This window comes from Pan paniscus, chromosome 7 (genome assembly GCF_029289425.2).
Source record: "Pan paniscus chromosome 7, NHGRI_mPanPan1-v2.0_pri, whole genome shotgun sequence".
In the NCBI taxonomy this organism is placed as follows: Eukaryota; Metazoa; Chordata; class Mammalia; order Primates; family Hominidae; genus Pan; species Pan paniscus.
This window is the reverse complement of record NC_073256.2, coordinates 151,969,377-151,982,256: the sequence shown is the minus strand read 5'-3', so window position 1 is coordinate 151,982,256 and position 12,880 is coordinate 151,969,377. Positions and strand designations below refer to the sequence as shown.

At 45.5% G+C, this 12,880-nt stretch overlaps 1 protein-coding gene across 4 annotated transcripts in view; it reads left to right on the top strand.

Annotated features, from left to right (window-relative positions):
- Positions 1–12,880, top strand: part of ZFAT (zinc finger and AT-hook domain containing) — a 321,691-nt gene that overhangs the window by 205,852 nt on the left and 102,959 nt on the right. For all 4 annotated transcript variants that reach the window (XM_063606918.1, XM_055116972.3, XM_024929945.4 and 1 more), the window contains 3 exons: positions 5,384–5,471; positions 7,344–7,493; positions 11,721–11,894. In XM_063606918.1, coding sequence (XP_063462988.1) covers positions 5,384–5,471; positions 7,344–7,493; positions 11,721–11,894 — 412 coding nt within the window. The remainder of the gene's footprint in view (positions 1–5,383; positions 5,472–7,343; positions 7,494–11,720; positions 11,895–12,880) is intronic.

Sequence of the window (12,880 nt, the reverse complement as noted above, 5' to 3'; positions counted from 1 at the left end):
AGTCAGCATTCTCTCTCTGTCTCTCAAAAAAAAAAAAAGATCCATTAGAAGGTCGTGAAATCAGTTTAGTGATTCACAGCTAGGATATCTTATTAATGAAACAGAATAAAATAAAATAGAACTTGTCAGCATTATTCACCTCTACCAAGGGTAAGTATTATTTTCAGAGACCTTTGTTTCAGCGTTTAAATGTTTATCTGTCAGTGTGTGTGCATGAATGTGCTGGGTGTTGCTGTCAGATGGGTGACCCCTGTGGGTCTCCTTAAATACATATTTAGTGGCCTAAATCACATAATTCATGACCTCCTCAGTCAGAGTCTCATGGGGATAATTGTTATGAATGACATTCCTGGGCTCCTGCCTCCACCATAATTTGAGGTGGGATCTGAGAATCTGTTATTTAAAGTTCCTTCTGACACAAAAGTGTGAGGCAGCAGGAAGTGCAGCATCTGGCAGATGTTTATGATATGCCAGTTTATTCCGTTTATTTCTGGCCTGTGTTGCTTCTCAGAAAACTTCAAAGATACCTGATACTAAGGGTCTTGTAGCAGTTACAGTCTGAGCTTGGGAGTTGGTAAGTTTGATGTTACTTTCTGACTCTGGGACTTAGAAGTGGTGTGGCTCCGTAACCTAACAAATCCCCTGGAAATGATGACAACAGGACCCACCTCCATGGGAATTTAGCGAGATGATGTTCGTAAGGGACACGGCATATAGGGAGGGGCCTGTCCAGAGTAATTCATCCTTCTAATCCTCCTTTTTAGTAGGAGGAGGAGAAGGAAGAAGAGGAATAGTAATAGTGATTGGCGGTGGTGCATCTATTGAGTCTGATGGTCTCTCAACAAATGTTTAGAATACTTAACCTTTGTCATTGAGAAGTGCATAGTCTTTCTTTGGCTATCAAGGTACACATATTCAAAAGAAATCTTACATGTACTTTCTGGAGATAAGCTAAAATAATATATTGCCAACAAAGCACTGAGAAGGTAGACGAAGCTACTTTCAATCTCCTTCTGGAAATAAATGGGTACACCCGGTCAGTATGTGTACTTTTAAAGTAGAGGAAATGTTATTTAATTAAAATGATTGCACATAATGTTTTCCCTTCCCAAGAGCTATAAGAAAATGGTCTTTTCTTACTTGATCACCAAACAAGTTTGTTTCTGTGTTGCTCCATTTAGGTGTTTTATCCACTGTCCAGGAAACCTCAGGCTACCAGAGCAAGTTGTGTATAGAACAGCTTCATTTCAGCAAAAACTGAGATTCTAAATTGAAAGGGCATCACATGGCAAAACAGACCTATTTCCAGTGGAAAGGAAAACCCTTGAGTTGAAATCCCAAATCGAGCACGTTTCTGGCTCTCTTCTAACTTGTTCAAATCAGTTGCAATTTCAGCATCACTTTTCCTGTGCTTTGCTGCACTTTCTGCAGACATCCTCACTGATGGTTGGGTTCCACGTGTTGACACATCTCTTTCTTGATGAGCATTCGAGCGCCTGAGAGTCTCACACCTCTTCCTCATTGCAGCGCCTGACACATAACAGGGGCCCTGTAGCAGTTGAGGAATGAATGAGTGAGTCCATGGAGGAAAGCACATGCCATAACTGTGGCCTTTATTCCTGAGAAATGGTTGAGTAGAAACCCCCACCTTTGTTTTTTTTTTTTTTTTTTTTTTTTTTTGAGACGGAGTCTCGCTCTGTCGCCCAGGCTGGAGTGCAGTGGCGCGATCTCGGCTCACTGCAAGCTCCGCCTCCCGGGTTCACGCCATTCTCCTGCCTCAGCCTCCCGAGTAACTGGGACTACAGGCGCCCGCTACCACGCCCGGCTAATTTTTTGTATTTTTATTAGAGACGGGGTTTCACTGTGTTAGCCAGGATGGTCTCGATCTCCTGACCTCGTGATCCGCCCGCCTCGGCCTCCCAAAGTGCTGGGATTACAGGCGTGAGCCACCGCGCCCGGCCCACCTTTGTTTTTTAAAGCACTTGCCGCTAAGGCATAGACCAGATGAGGTTTGCCCGGAGCAGAGAGCTGGGCTGTGAGCCTCAGGCTTGGGGCTGACCCTGCACCCCAGGCCATGCTGCAGCTTCGTGCAGCGTCTCCCTTCTTTCAAAGGGTCCTGATTGCTTTGAAGGCCATTTCCGTCAGAGCAAACAGACTCCAAAAGCTGGGCTCTCCTACCGTCATTAAGGCATGGGTCTCTCAGACTCTCCATCTCTGCTGGGAGCTCTTTTAACCACCACTCTTTTTAAGTTTGCTGTGTCAGTCTGAATTTTCATCTCTGGTATGGAACTGAGGTTTTGAAAAAGAAGTAAATGAGTCCTAAGAGTTCCCCCCACCACCCCCACCCAGTACCCTTTACCACCATCTGTGTCCTTCTGACAGTCTTCAAAGGCATCAAAAAATAAGGGCCCCTGATAAGCTCTGAGATAAATTGCTTTCTGACTATCAGAGATTAAAAGAAAAAAAATCAAATAGCAGAGGCTCAGGGGAGATCACCGTAAACTCCTGCAAAGCCCTTCTGAATGCCTCCATCAACTCTGATGATGCGGGCACTGAGAGGCAGCCAGGGGTGGTGGAGGTCTCCTCCAGGATGCCCGCCTGACCCGGGGCATCTCGCCCAAGGCCAAGGGCAGAGGAGGACAGTGACAGGAGTGCTCTGAGGAGCCCTGAGCCTGTGGTGTAGCCTGTGTGGGGATCTGTGGCATTGCCTGGCCAGAAAACTCAGGACAGTTTCTTAAGTGGTGCCTGGATCCCTTGGACATGTGCGGTTGGCTGTCGTTGCTTGGTGTTCAGATGTTTGGTGGGAAATGCATTGAAACCATTTGGTTGTTCAGAAGGACTTTTGGTTGGTTTGGTTTGGTTTTGGTTTTTAATGTAAAGTACACTTTTTCTAAGTGTACGCTGGGGAACACCAAAGGAGGTGGAGGGTGCTCCTTCAGATCCCGCTCTCGGAGACTCCCAGGGAATATTAGCCCATGAGAAGGGCTGCTGTCTCAGGCTGAGTTGCATGATAGCAATGCGGAAACCACAGCAGCAAAGTCTTTCAGATTTATTGAGCACTCACTATAGGAGAGGCTCCATTCTAAACACTCTATGTCTTTTTCATCTCCCTTATCCTTCCTGTGACCCTGTGAAGGAGGCATTGTTTTTTATTTCCATTTTATAGATGATGAAACGGAGGCACTGAGAGGTTAAATCATTTGCGCAAAGTTCCACAGCTAACAAGGGGCAAAACCAAGATTTGAACCCAGGGGCTCTGAGCCCTGAACCTGTTCTGCTAGTCAGGGTCTCATAAGAGCAAGAGCTCTGGAGTCCAGCTCTGCCCTCGGTGTAGTGTGAACCTTGGGCAAGTTTCTAAAGGCCTCATAGGATATGGTAATGTAAAGCACTTTGCATCCAGTGAGTTCTTAAGAAGTGATAGCTCTTGTGCTTTTTATTATTTAGAGTAGGAGAAGACTGCCCGGTGGGGAGCACAGTGAGGAGAGCATTCATCACACAAGGCATGGAACACACTTGGTGCCTTGGGGAGCTCACAGTAGGGGCTCCACAAGTAGAGGGAATTAGTCCTTCTGTAAATCCAAGTGAGCGTGGAGTGGATTAACTTCCCCCAAAACACACATAGCCCAAAACATTTCCTTGCAGTGGTAGTTCTGAATTTTTTGTTTTTACTTTTTATTCACTTATCTGCGCAGAGTCCTCCCTACCAGGCTTTGGCTCTCTGTAAGCTGTGGGCTTGGTAAGCTTGGCAATCGAAGTGCCACATGCTGGTGGTATAAACAGCAGATATTTACTGTCACACTGTCCTGGAGAGCAGAAGGCAGAGGTCAAGGTGTTGGCAGGGCCGCTTCCTCCTGAGGGCTGTGGGGGAGGATGTGGTCCGTGCCTCTTTCTGAGCTTCAGGTGATTTGCTCTCTGTCTTTGGCATTTCTTGGCTGGCAGATGCATTGCTCTGGTCTCTGCCTCCATCTGCACATGGTGTTCTCCCTGCATGCAGCTCTGTGTTCAAATTTCCTCTTTTTATAAGGACACCAGTCACATTGGATGAGGGCCCACCCTAGTGACCTCATTTTAACTGGATTACCTCTGTAAAGACCCTATCTCCAAATAAGGTCACATTCTGAGGTATTGGAGGTTAGGACTCCAACATATGATTTTTTAGGGGATAGAATTCAACCAATAACACCCACTCTAGGGGAAAAGAGTGATATGAAATCGCCCTCAAGTGAGCGCTGAGAGCAAAGGGAGGTGAGCAAAAGCCATAGCTTGGTAATTCACAAAAGCTTCTTCCTAATTGAGAATGTTACACCATGGTGGCCCTGGCTGTGAAGCTGCAGCAATGCTGGATGAACAACCTATCTGCAGCCCCAGTGGGACACCGAGGGGCAGGAGGCATCCTGGGTGGGCATCTGCACACTCTACTTCCAACACTGGCTCCTCTTCTCAGACTTTGGGCTTATCTCCTGGGCCTTGTTTTCTTAATCTGTAACATGAGCATGAACTGCGCCTATCTTTTGTGAGTGGTTGTGAGTCTCAATAAAATCACTTGCCATGCAATCCCTGCGTTGAGTGCTGGCGGATGTAATATGCTCTTGGGTTGTAGAGTAGCACTGGTGTGTGTGGTAGACCCGCAGCCTTGAGGTTGAGTACCACCCGCCTCCACAGAACTCTCCCCTCTAAGCCCCATCCCTTCCTTCTGAAATGGAGCTGATGCCATTCCCCCATTCCCCTACTCTCGAGCTCCCCAGGCTGTGCAGCGCCAGGTAGAGGGTGTATGTATGTGCTTGGAAGGATGTACTTTGTCTGGTTTTGATGAAGCTGATGATAATGATGGTGCTGATGAGAATGCTAGTGTTGATGATGGTGAGGGGGGTCGTGGTGATGTTGATGGTGGTGGTGGTGGTGGTGATGGTGGCAGTGCTGGTTGTGGTGGTGGTGATGGTGGCAGTGCTGGTTGTGGTGGTGGTGATGACTGTTGATAGTGCTGGTGGTGGTGGTGATGGTGGTGGTGGTGGTAATGGTGATGGTGGTCGTGGTGTTGTTGATGGTGGTGGTGGTGGTGGTGTTGGTTGTGGTGGTGTTGGTTGTGGTGGTGGTGATGACTATTGATAGTGCTGGTGGTGATGACTATTGATAGTGCTGGTGGTGGTGATGATGATGGTGATGATGGTGGTAGTGGTGATGGTGGTGATGACTGTTGATAGTGCTAGTGGTGGTGATGGTGGTATTGATGATGGTGATGTGATGGTGGTGGTGGTGATGACTGTTGATAGCGTGAGTGGTAGTGGTGGTGGTGGTGGGTGATGATGGTGATGATGATGGTTATTTTTTACAGACCACAGATTTAAATGAGAAAGTCAACTGATTATGTTCTCTTTCTATTAAGGACAAAAGGAGTTATTCTTGTCCTGTTTGTGAAAAGTCTTTTTCAGAGGATCGATTGATAAAGTCACATATCAAGACCAACCATCCTGGTAAGGTTGTGCATTTTGGAGTGGAAGATTAATGTTAAAAATGCTTATGTTTATTTTAAAACAATGTTTTACATTAACTGCACTATATAGAAATAAAAAGGGATGAAGCTGTGAATATATTCATGGGAAACAAACATCTTTATTCGACGCTGGGAAGTTGATGTAATTATTTATTTCCTTTTGTTCTTTTATCTGGTCTTCAGATGCATCAACCCTCACCCCTGCAATTTCAGTGATACCCTCTGCCCCTTTTAATGGGAACTTTGCATGCCTTCGGATGGGTCGCATGTGAGGCAGGGCTGTTGTCATAAGCTTGTGTTACCCATAGTGGTGGTTTGTAAGGGGTGTTGGCTCCTGCCCAGGCTGAAGAGCATCCTTGAGTTGGAGAGACCATCACCACGGGTATTCTCATATTCCACACTGCTCAGGTGCATGAGGCACCAGCTACCTGGGTGTTCATACCTTGTCGTTTCTGTTCGTGCCACCTGGAACATTTTCCCTTCTGCCCTGCCTGGTTAATTCCTGTTCATTCTTTGCATTCTTCCTCAGAGCCCTGCCTCCGGGGAGGCTTTTGTAGCTTCCAGCCTGGCCGAGGGTCCACCCCGCGCCCCTGCTAACGTCACACAGGGCGCACTGACCGCTGTGCTCAAGTCACTGTGACTCTCCAGCAACTCCCATGGGCTCCCTGAGTCGGGGCTTATCCCGCCTCATCTCCAGTGCCTCTACAGGCAGGCCCAAGAAAGCAGACAAGTGTATTGTGTGTTTTATGAGGGAGTAACAGGTACTTCTTCTAAATGTGCCTCTCCCTTCGTACATGTCTCTTTTTTCCTGTTCTTTATTTTGTATTTGCTCTTGGTATAAGGGAACTGACTCACTGATTATAAATGGAGGAAGATAAAGAAATAACAGAAGGGCACTAACACTCATGTTCCAGCTGGGAATGGACAGAGTTGTGAGGCCTTCGTCTGTGTGGGCTATGTGCTTCTCTGAAGGCCCAGCTCTGTCCTTCTCATGTTACCTCATGTCCTAAGTGACATGGGATCCAATGTGAGCCAAAGTTATTCTTAAAACAGCTAGCCTTTGCTGATGAACAGATGTAAGACATTATTTTGTTATTATTTTAAGCTTTTTATTCCAGAAAATCCCAGAATACAAGAGCACACAGAACAATGCCAGGAACCTCCTGTATCTGTCACTTAGCTTCCACAGTTATCCACATTTTGTCAAACTCTTTTTCATGTATCTACCACACGCACTTTTCTTCTTCTAGGATATTTTAAAGTATATTCCAGACAGCATGTAATTCCTCCATAAAAACCTTTAAAATGCATCTCCAACTAATAAGGATTGCTTTCAACATAACCACCATGTTACCAGTAAAGCAAATAGGATCAACTGTCATTCATTATTGCCACCTATTATCAGTCTGTTTAAAATTTCCCCAATTTCCCCAAGATTTTTCTTTTTAACTGTTGGTTCGCTTGAACCAGCATCCATGCATTTGCATCTAGTGGTTTAGTTCCTTACGTTTCTGTTTCTTGTTTTCTCTAGTGCCCCGCTGTGCTTTTTTCCATGACATTGACTTATGGGGGAAACTGAGTCACTTTTCCTTTAGACAGTTTCACTTTCTGCATTTGTGTGGTAATTGCCTTGTGATGTTGCTTCTCCATTCCTCATACGTGATGTTAACAGATACTGAGATCTGAAACTCGATTTGGTTCTGGTTTAACTTTTTAGGTGAAAATCCTGTCTCTGGACACCATGAGGCGCACCTTGATTCCTCCTGCGGGTGCTGCTTAGCAATGAGGTTTATTTATGTCTAACTTCCCCTGAGGTGCTCTGACTCCTTTTGACATCCTGCTTTTCTTCTAGAGGTCTCCATGAGCACCATTTCTGAGGTTCTCGGGAGGAGGGTTCAGCTGAAAGGGCTAATTGGAAAGAGAGCCATGAAATGCCCATATTGTGACTTTTATTTCATGAAGAATGGCTCAGACCTTCAGCGTCATATTTGGGCTCATGAAGGTGAGTATTCATCTTTCCAAATTGGGCACCTTTCTAACTTTGTGCTTCCATCCTTCATTTTGGGAGTACATTGAGAGGAAGCTGTATCTTCACATCCCTGCTGTTAGAATTTGCTTAGCACACTGAGAGGTGTGTCCATCAACCAGCTACAAACAGTAATTTAAACCGTTACTTAATTAGTTGCAATTGCGATGAATAGAGGTGTGCACTCCTTCATAGGTCTCATTGCAATTGTAGTGAAATAAATCACATGACTCCTCTGCTGGAAAGTAGGTACCTTGAGAACAGGAACACCGGAGACTCATTCATGGCAGGAACTCCAGTGCCCACCCTGTGCCCTGTGCATAGCGGGTTTTCCAGAACTGTTGGTATTATGAATGAAGCAAGGAGGGCAGCAAGTAGTTCTCCCATTCCAGCAGTGTAGAGTGTTACCATTCAGGCTATGGAGAAGGAATTCAGAAGGTGGAAGGGCAGAATGGAGATGAGGGAATGGAGAGAAGAAGGTAGGCTGTGCTTTTGGGTTGCTTGCCTGTGAAGGGAAGTGTGGGGCCACTCTCAGGGCTTCGGGAAGTTGGAAATGAAGATTCTGCTAGGGCAACAGACCGTCAACTTTGTTTTCTCCCCCTGGATAAGGACATGGCCCTCCTGGGGATTAGGGTAGGAGCCAAGGGGCCAGGGAAAGCCCTTCCAGACACCTGCATCAGGTCCCTGCCTATTAGGAACCTGGAATGCTGCAGATAGGAAAACAAGAGTAGAGGGGATGAAGGATGAAGTATTTTCTACAATATGGGATAAAATGACCTATTTGTAGGTCCCAGGGAAGGAACTATTAGGGAGAGAGAGACCAGGGGTTCAGTAATGAGAATTGTAACTGACAGATTGGGAACCTGGAGAAGGCAGAAGGAGTTGAGATAAATTCCAAGGTTGGAAGCTACTTTTTTGTTTACCAGCATATAATGAACACTCCATCTCCAGAGTGCCATTCCGAGAAGGCAGAATCCTTTGTAGAAGGCAGTCACAGTGTTGGGGTGCCTATGGACTGGGTGCTTTGTGTCAAATGTTCACTCCTGGTACAAACAACTCAGCTGTGGAGAGGAGAGTGATGATTACATTGTAGGTACTATTGCCCCTTCTGAAAGCCAAGTGATGGGAAGAGGTTTATGATGCATGTGGACACCAAAGTGCAAATGCTAATGGCAGTCCTATGCCCTGAGCACTCTAAGAGTGACCTAAACAGACGCCAGTGCTCAGTGTTTGACTCACGTTATTGGAGTCAGTATTCTCAACAACCTTAAAGGTGGGTGCTGTTACCATCCCCATTTTACCAATGAGGAAAATGAGGCTTAGAGAGGTGAAGTAATTTGCCCAAGGTCACACAGCTAACAAGTGGCGGAACTGGGATTTGAACCAATGCCATCTGTCCAAAACCCTTGCTCTTCTCTTCTGAACTGACTTGTTTCAGAAGGAGGAGGCACCTCCTACACTGAGACAGGAGTGAAGGGGGTGAGGGTGGTAGCAGGTACATGTATATACACGTGTTGTTTCTTTGTTATGAAGTTGAAGGCATTCATAGCTGATGGTCACAGTTTGCTCAGCAAAGAATGCCAAGAAGGCAGGCTTGGAATGGCGTTCATGGGAATCAGCAGGGAGCTGACCCTGATGGAAGCACAGAGGGCCCAGCAGAGGCTGGAGACCATGGGCTTGTAAAGGCATCAAACTGTAATTGTACTCACATGAGAAGTGAGAGAACTGGGTTCAAATCCCACCCTCACCATGTATGATGGACAAATAATTCCATCTCTCGAAACTCAGTTTGTTTATCTGTAATGTGAACTGCTTTGGGATTTGTTGCAAGGATCAACGAGATAATTTATGTAAAAACCTCAGTAGAAAGCTTAGCACATATTGGGTACTTAATACATGGCTGATGCTGTTGTGTTAAGTAAATACTTGTGATGATGCAGTAATGTTGCGTATTTGCCATTTGAAAGTAATCTAATATTTTTAGCGACTTCAGAATTGATAAAGATTCAGAAAGCCAAAGGCTGCTGTATCCTGGCATCTTTTCTTTTTTTCTCTAATTTATGACTTTCTCTGTAATGAAGGAATCACAAAGGAAACAGGATATCAGTACACACACCATACATTGGGGTTCTTTGGAATTGATCCCCTGTACCATAAAATATCCCTTGTCTCTGTTTACTCTCAAAACATAGGACAAGAAAAACAAATTTAAAAACCCAAAAAATTAAATTGAAAAAAGAAAGAAAAACAGAAAACACAGGTATTGATTGTAGTCACAGAAATTAACCATTTGTGTAGAATTTTGTGCATACCTGCGACATTTGTTGCTTAGAGGACCTGCAACTTTGTTCAAGGTTTCCTAATAGTCAAGCAATGGACCTGGGACCCATCCACTACAGCAGTTCTAAACACTGGCTCTTAGGGGAGAATTTAGAGTAGACAGTGTCTTGGTATATCGCCTTGGGTGAATGCCATGTTGTGGATGATCTGGAGATCCACAGCTAGTTAACCTGCACCATCTCATTTTCCATGACCATATGTCACAGAGTCCACGGAAGTGCAGAGCTGTTTAGGTGACTCCCCAGGGTTCCACAGCCAGCCCGTGGGTGGGCAAAGATGTTAATGGAAATATGTATACTTCGGTCTCTGTGTTGCTTTGCTTGGTTCTTCTCCTTCCAGTCATAATGAGAAACAGATAATAGGAATTTGGCTTCTCCAGGACTGGGAGACAGTGCATGTCTTCATTTTTGAGTTCTTTTAATGTTTTAGAAAAACACCAGGTCAAATAGTGCCTGAGTATACTCAACTGTTCACACATTTATAAAGGATCTAAAGACAGCAGGGATGCACCATGTTCCCTCTTTGTGTGGTTTGTGTGGTCTTCTTCTCTGTGGTTGTGGTAGTTCTGAGCCATCTGTAGCTTTGACTCGGGGTTGAAATGCCTGCTAAGGGCAATGTGAGATACAGAAAGATGCTGCTTGACCCAGGCTATCACCACAGCTGTGGCCCTGCTCTTGTGAGAGTGTGTTGTAAATGACCAACCCAGAACGATGGATCTGGTGCCCTGAAGGCTTCTTGGGAAGTGACTCCTGGTCCTGTCATTTTACAGAGATGAGAACTATGACCCAAACATAAATTCAAGGGCACACAGCCTGTTGACACTTATGGTGAGATTATTACTTCATGTCTAGAAACCCAGACCAGAGCTGGGCTTTGCATGGGCCCTCAGGCACGTCAGACCCCAATGTGCAACTCAGCTGTGCACCCCTGGACATTGCCCTCAGCCTCTTTAAGCGTTGGTTTCCTCAACTGCAAAGTCATAGGTAGTGTAGATAATGGGTGAAAACGTTTGGCTTACTAAAAATTGTCTGCTTCATTACTATGTGCAGGTTTGTTCCCCGCCCTCTTTCCCCTTCCCCCAGCCCCAGCCCCTGTCCCTATAACACATCACACAATATTGTAACGGCCTGTTTACCTGTCTGCATCTCCCACCGGACAGTGAAGGCTGGGATTCACTCTTCTCTATGAAATTTCCTACTATGAAAATAGGTCCTCAGTAGACACTTGGTGAATGAAGGAGTGGTGAATGCCAAGATGCCCCTACAGTCAGAGTCAACAGCCCATCAGCCACCAGTTGGTAAAGCTCAATTTGTTTTACAAAGTAAATGTGCTTCCACATTTGGTCCTGGTGCCTGATCCCATTGAGTTTTTGCAAAGGGCCTTGGTGCCTTTGTGTTTAGTTTAACTCAGTTCAATTGAATTTAGTGACTGTCTGCTCTGCAGGTTGCTCAGGATCTCTGTCCTCAAGGAGTTCCCAGACTATGGGGAGAGGGCAGATATGAAGGACTCACTGTAATGTGCAGTGAACGTTTCAGCTAGGAGAGAGTTACAGGAGTTGGGAACATTGATAGGGAGGTAGGGAAATCTACCAGGGAAGGTCAGAGAAAGCTGCAGGGTGGAGGCACCTGGTATACCAGGAGGCAAGGGCATCCCAGGAGGAAGGTATAGCCTGGGGAAGAACCTGGCATGGGAAGTGTGTGGTGTGTTAGGGCCAAGCAAGTATACTGCTGTGTTCAAAACGGATGTTTTATATATACATATCTATAAGTGTATTTAGATATGGATATATATATTCCTTCAGATTCACACATATGCATAAACATATGTAAATATATAGAGATATATACATTTTTCCCTTGGCAGGTGTGAAGCCCTTCAAGTGTTCTTTGTGTGAGTATGCAACTCGTAGCAAGAGTAACCTCAAGGCTCATATGAATCGTCACAGCACTGAGAAAACCCACCTATGTGACATGTGTGGCAAGAAATTCAAATCAAAAGGGACACTGAAAAGTCACAAACTCCTTCACACTGCAGATGGTGAGTAAATGGCCCAAGGTGAACTTTCCCCTCTAAATGTGTGGTTTGAAGCTGATGTTCCAGTTCGTTAGAAACTTGCTGTACCAGAGGCAGGAAAGAGCACGTGCCCATTAGGAGGAGCTTCTGGAAGAGCGGTGAAGACCAGGCCTGACTTCCTCCCATTCCTGTGCTCAGTGCCTCACTTCCAGCAGGTGCAGGATAAACACTTACTGGGTGTGTCGGTGCCAGTGGTGGAGGTATGCAGGGAGGGAAGCTGCTTCAGGAAAGGAGGTGTCTTCAGGAAGCCTTGATCCATGGTTCCGAAGTTTCCATCCTTTTTAGCCCTCCATCCCCACCTGGAGCTCAAGGATCTTGAGGGCAACCTTGATCACACCTGGCCTGATTTTTCAAGTGAGTCTCTTATCATCCAAGCTACCTCAGTGGTGGAACTAAGTCTAAAGTAAAACCAACATTTGGGCAGATTTGACCTAGATAAAGCATACTTAAGTGGATTTCTAATTTCATTCATTCATTAAGAACCATTGATTGAGTTCTTATATGTGCTAGACAGGGAGGTAGGTTCTAGGGATACCAGGTCAAGTAGAGACAAGTTCCTGCGTTCAAGGAGTTCATAATCTAGAAGGCAGGGCAGAAGAGCAGGCAGGCCATGGTAAAGGTAAGTGCGGTGATGGAGGGGAGCTCGGGAGCCCTGGGAGCAGGGCATGGGTCGAGGTGGGTGGTGAGCTCGGTAGGCAGTGGGCACAGTCTCCCTGGCACAGGCTGGATAGAGGGAAAGAAGATTTGTTCTAGGAAGACAGGCAGCTAAACCGTAAGAGACTTTTAACATTTTTGATTTTACTTAGAAAGACAGGTTGTGTGAGGGACTTGTAAATACTTCATGTAACAAGATTAATAAACTTTATAAATGTATTGTTATTTACCAAAATTATGTATAAAAATTGGAGTTTACTATAGAAATCCAAATTATTTCAACAGTGATTTTTAAT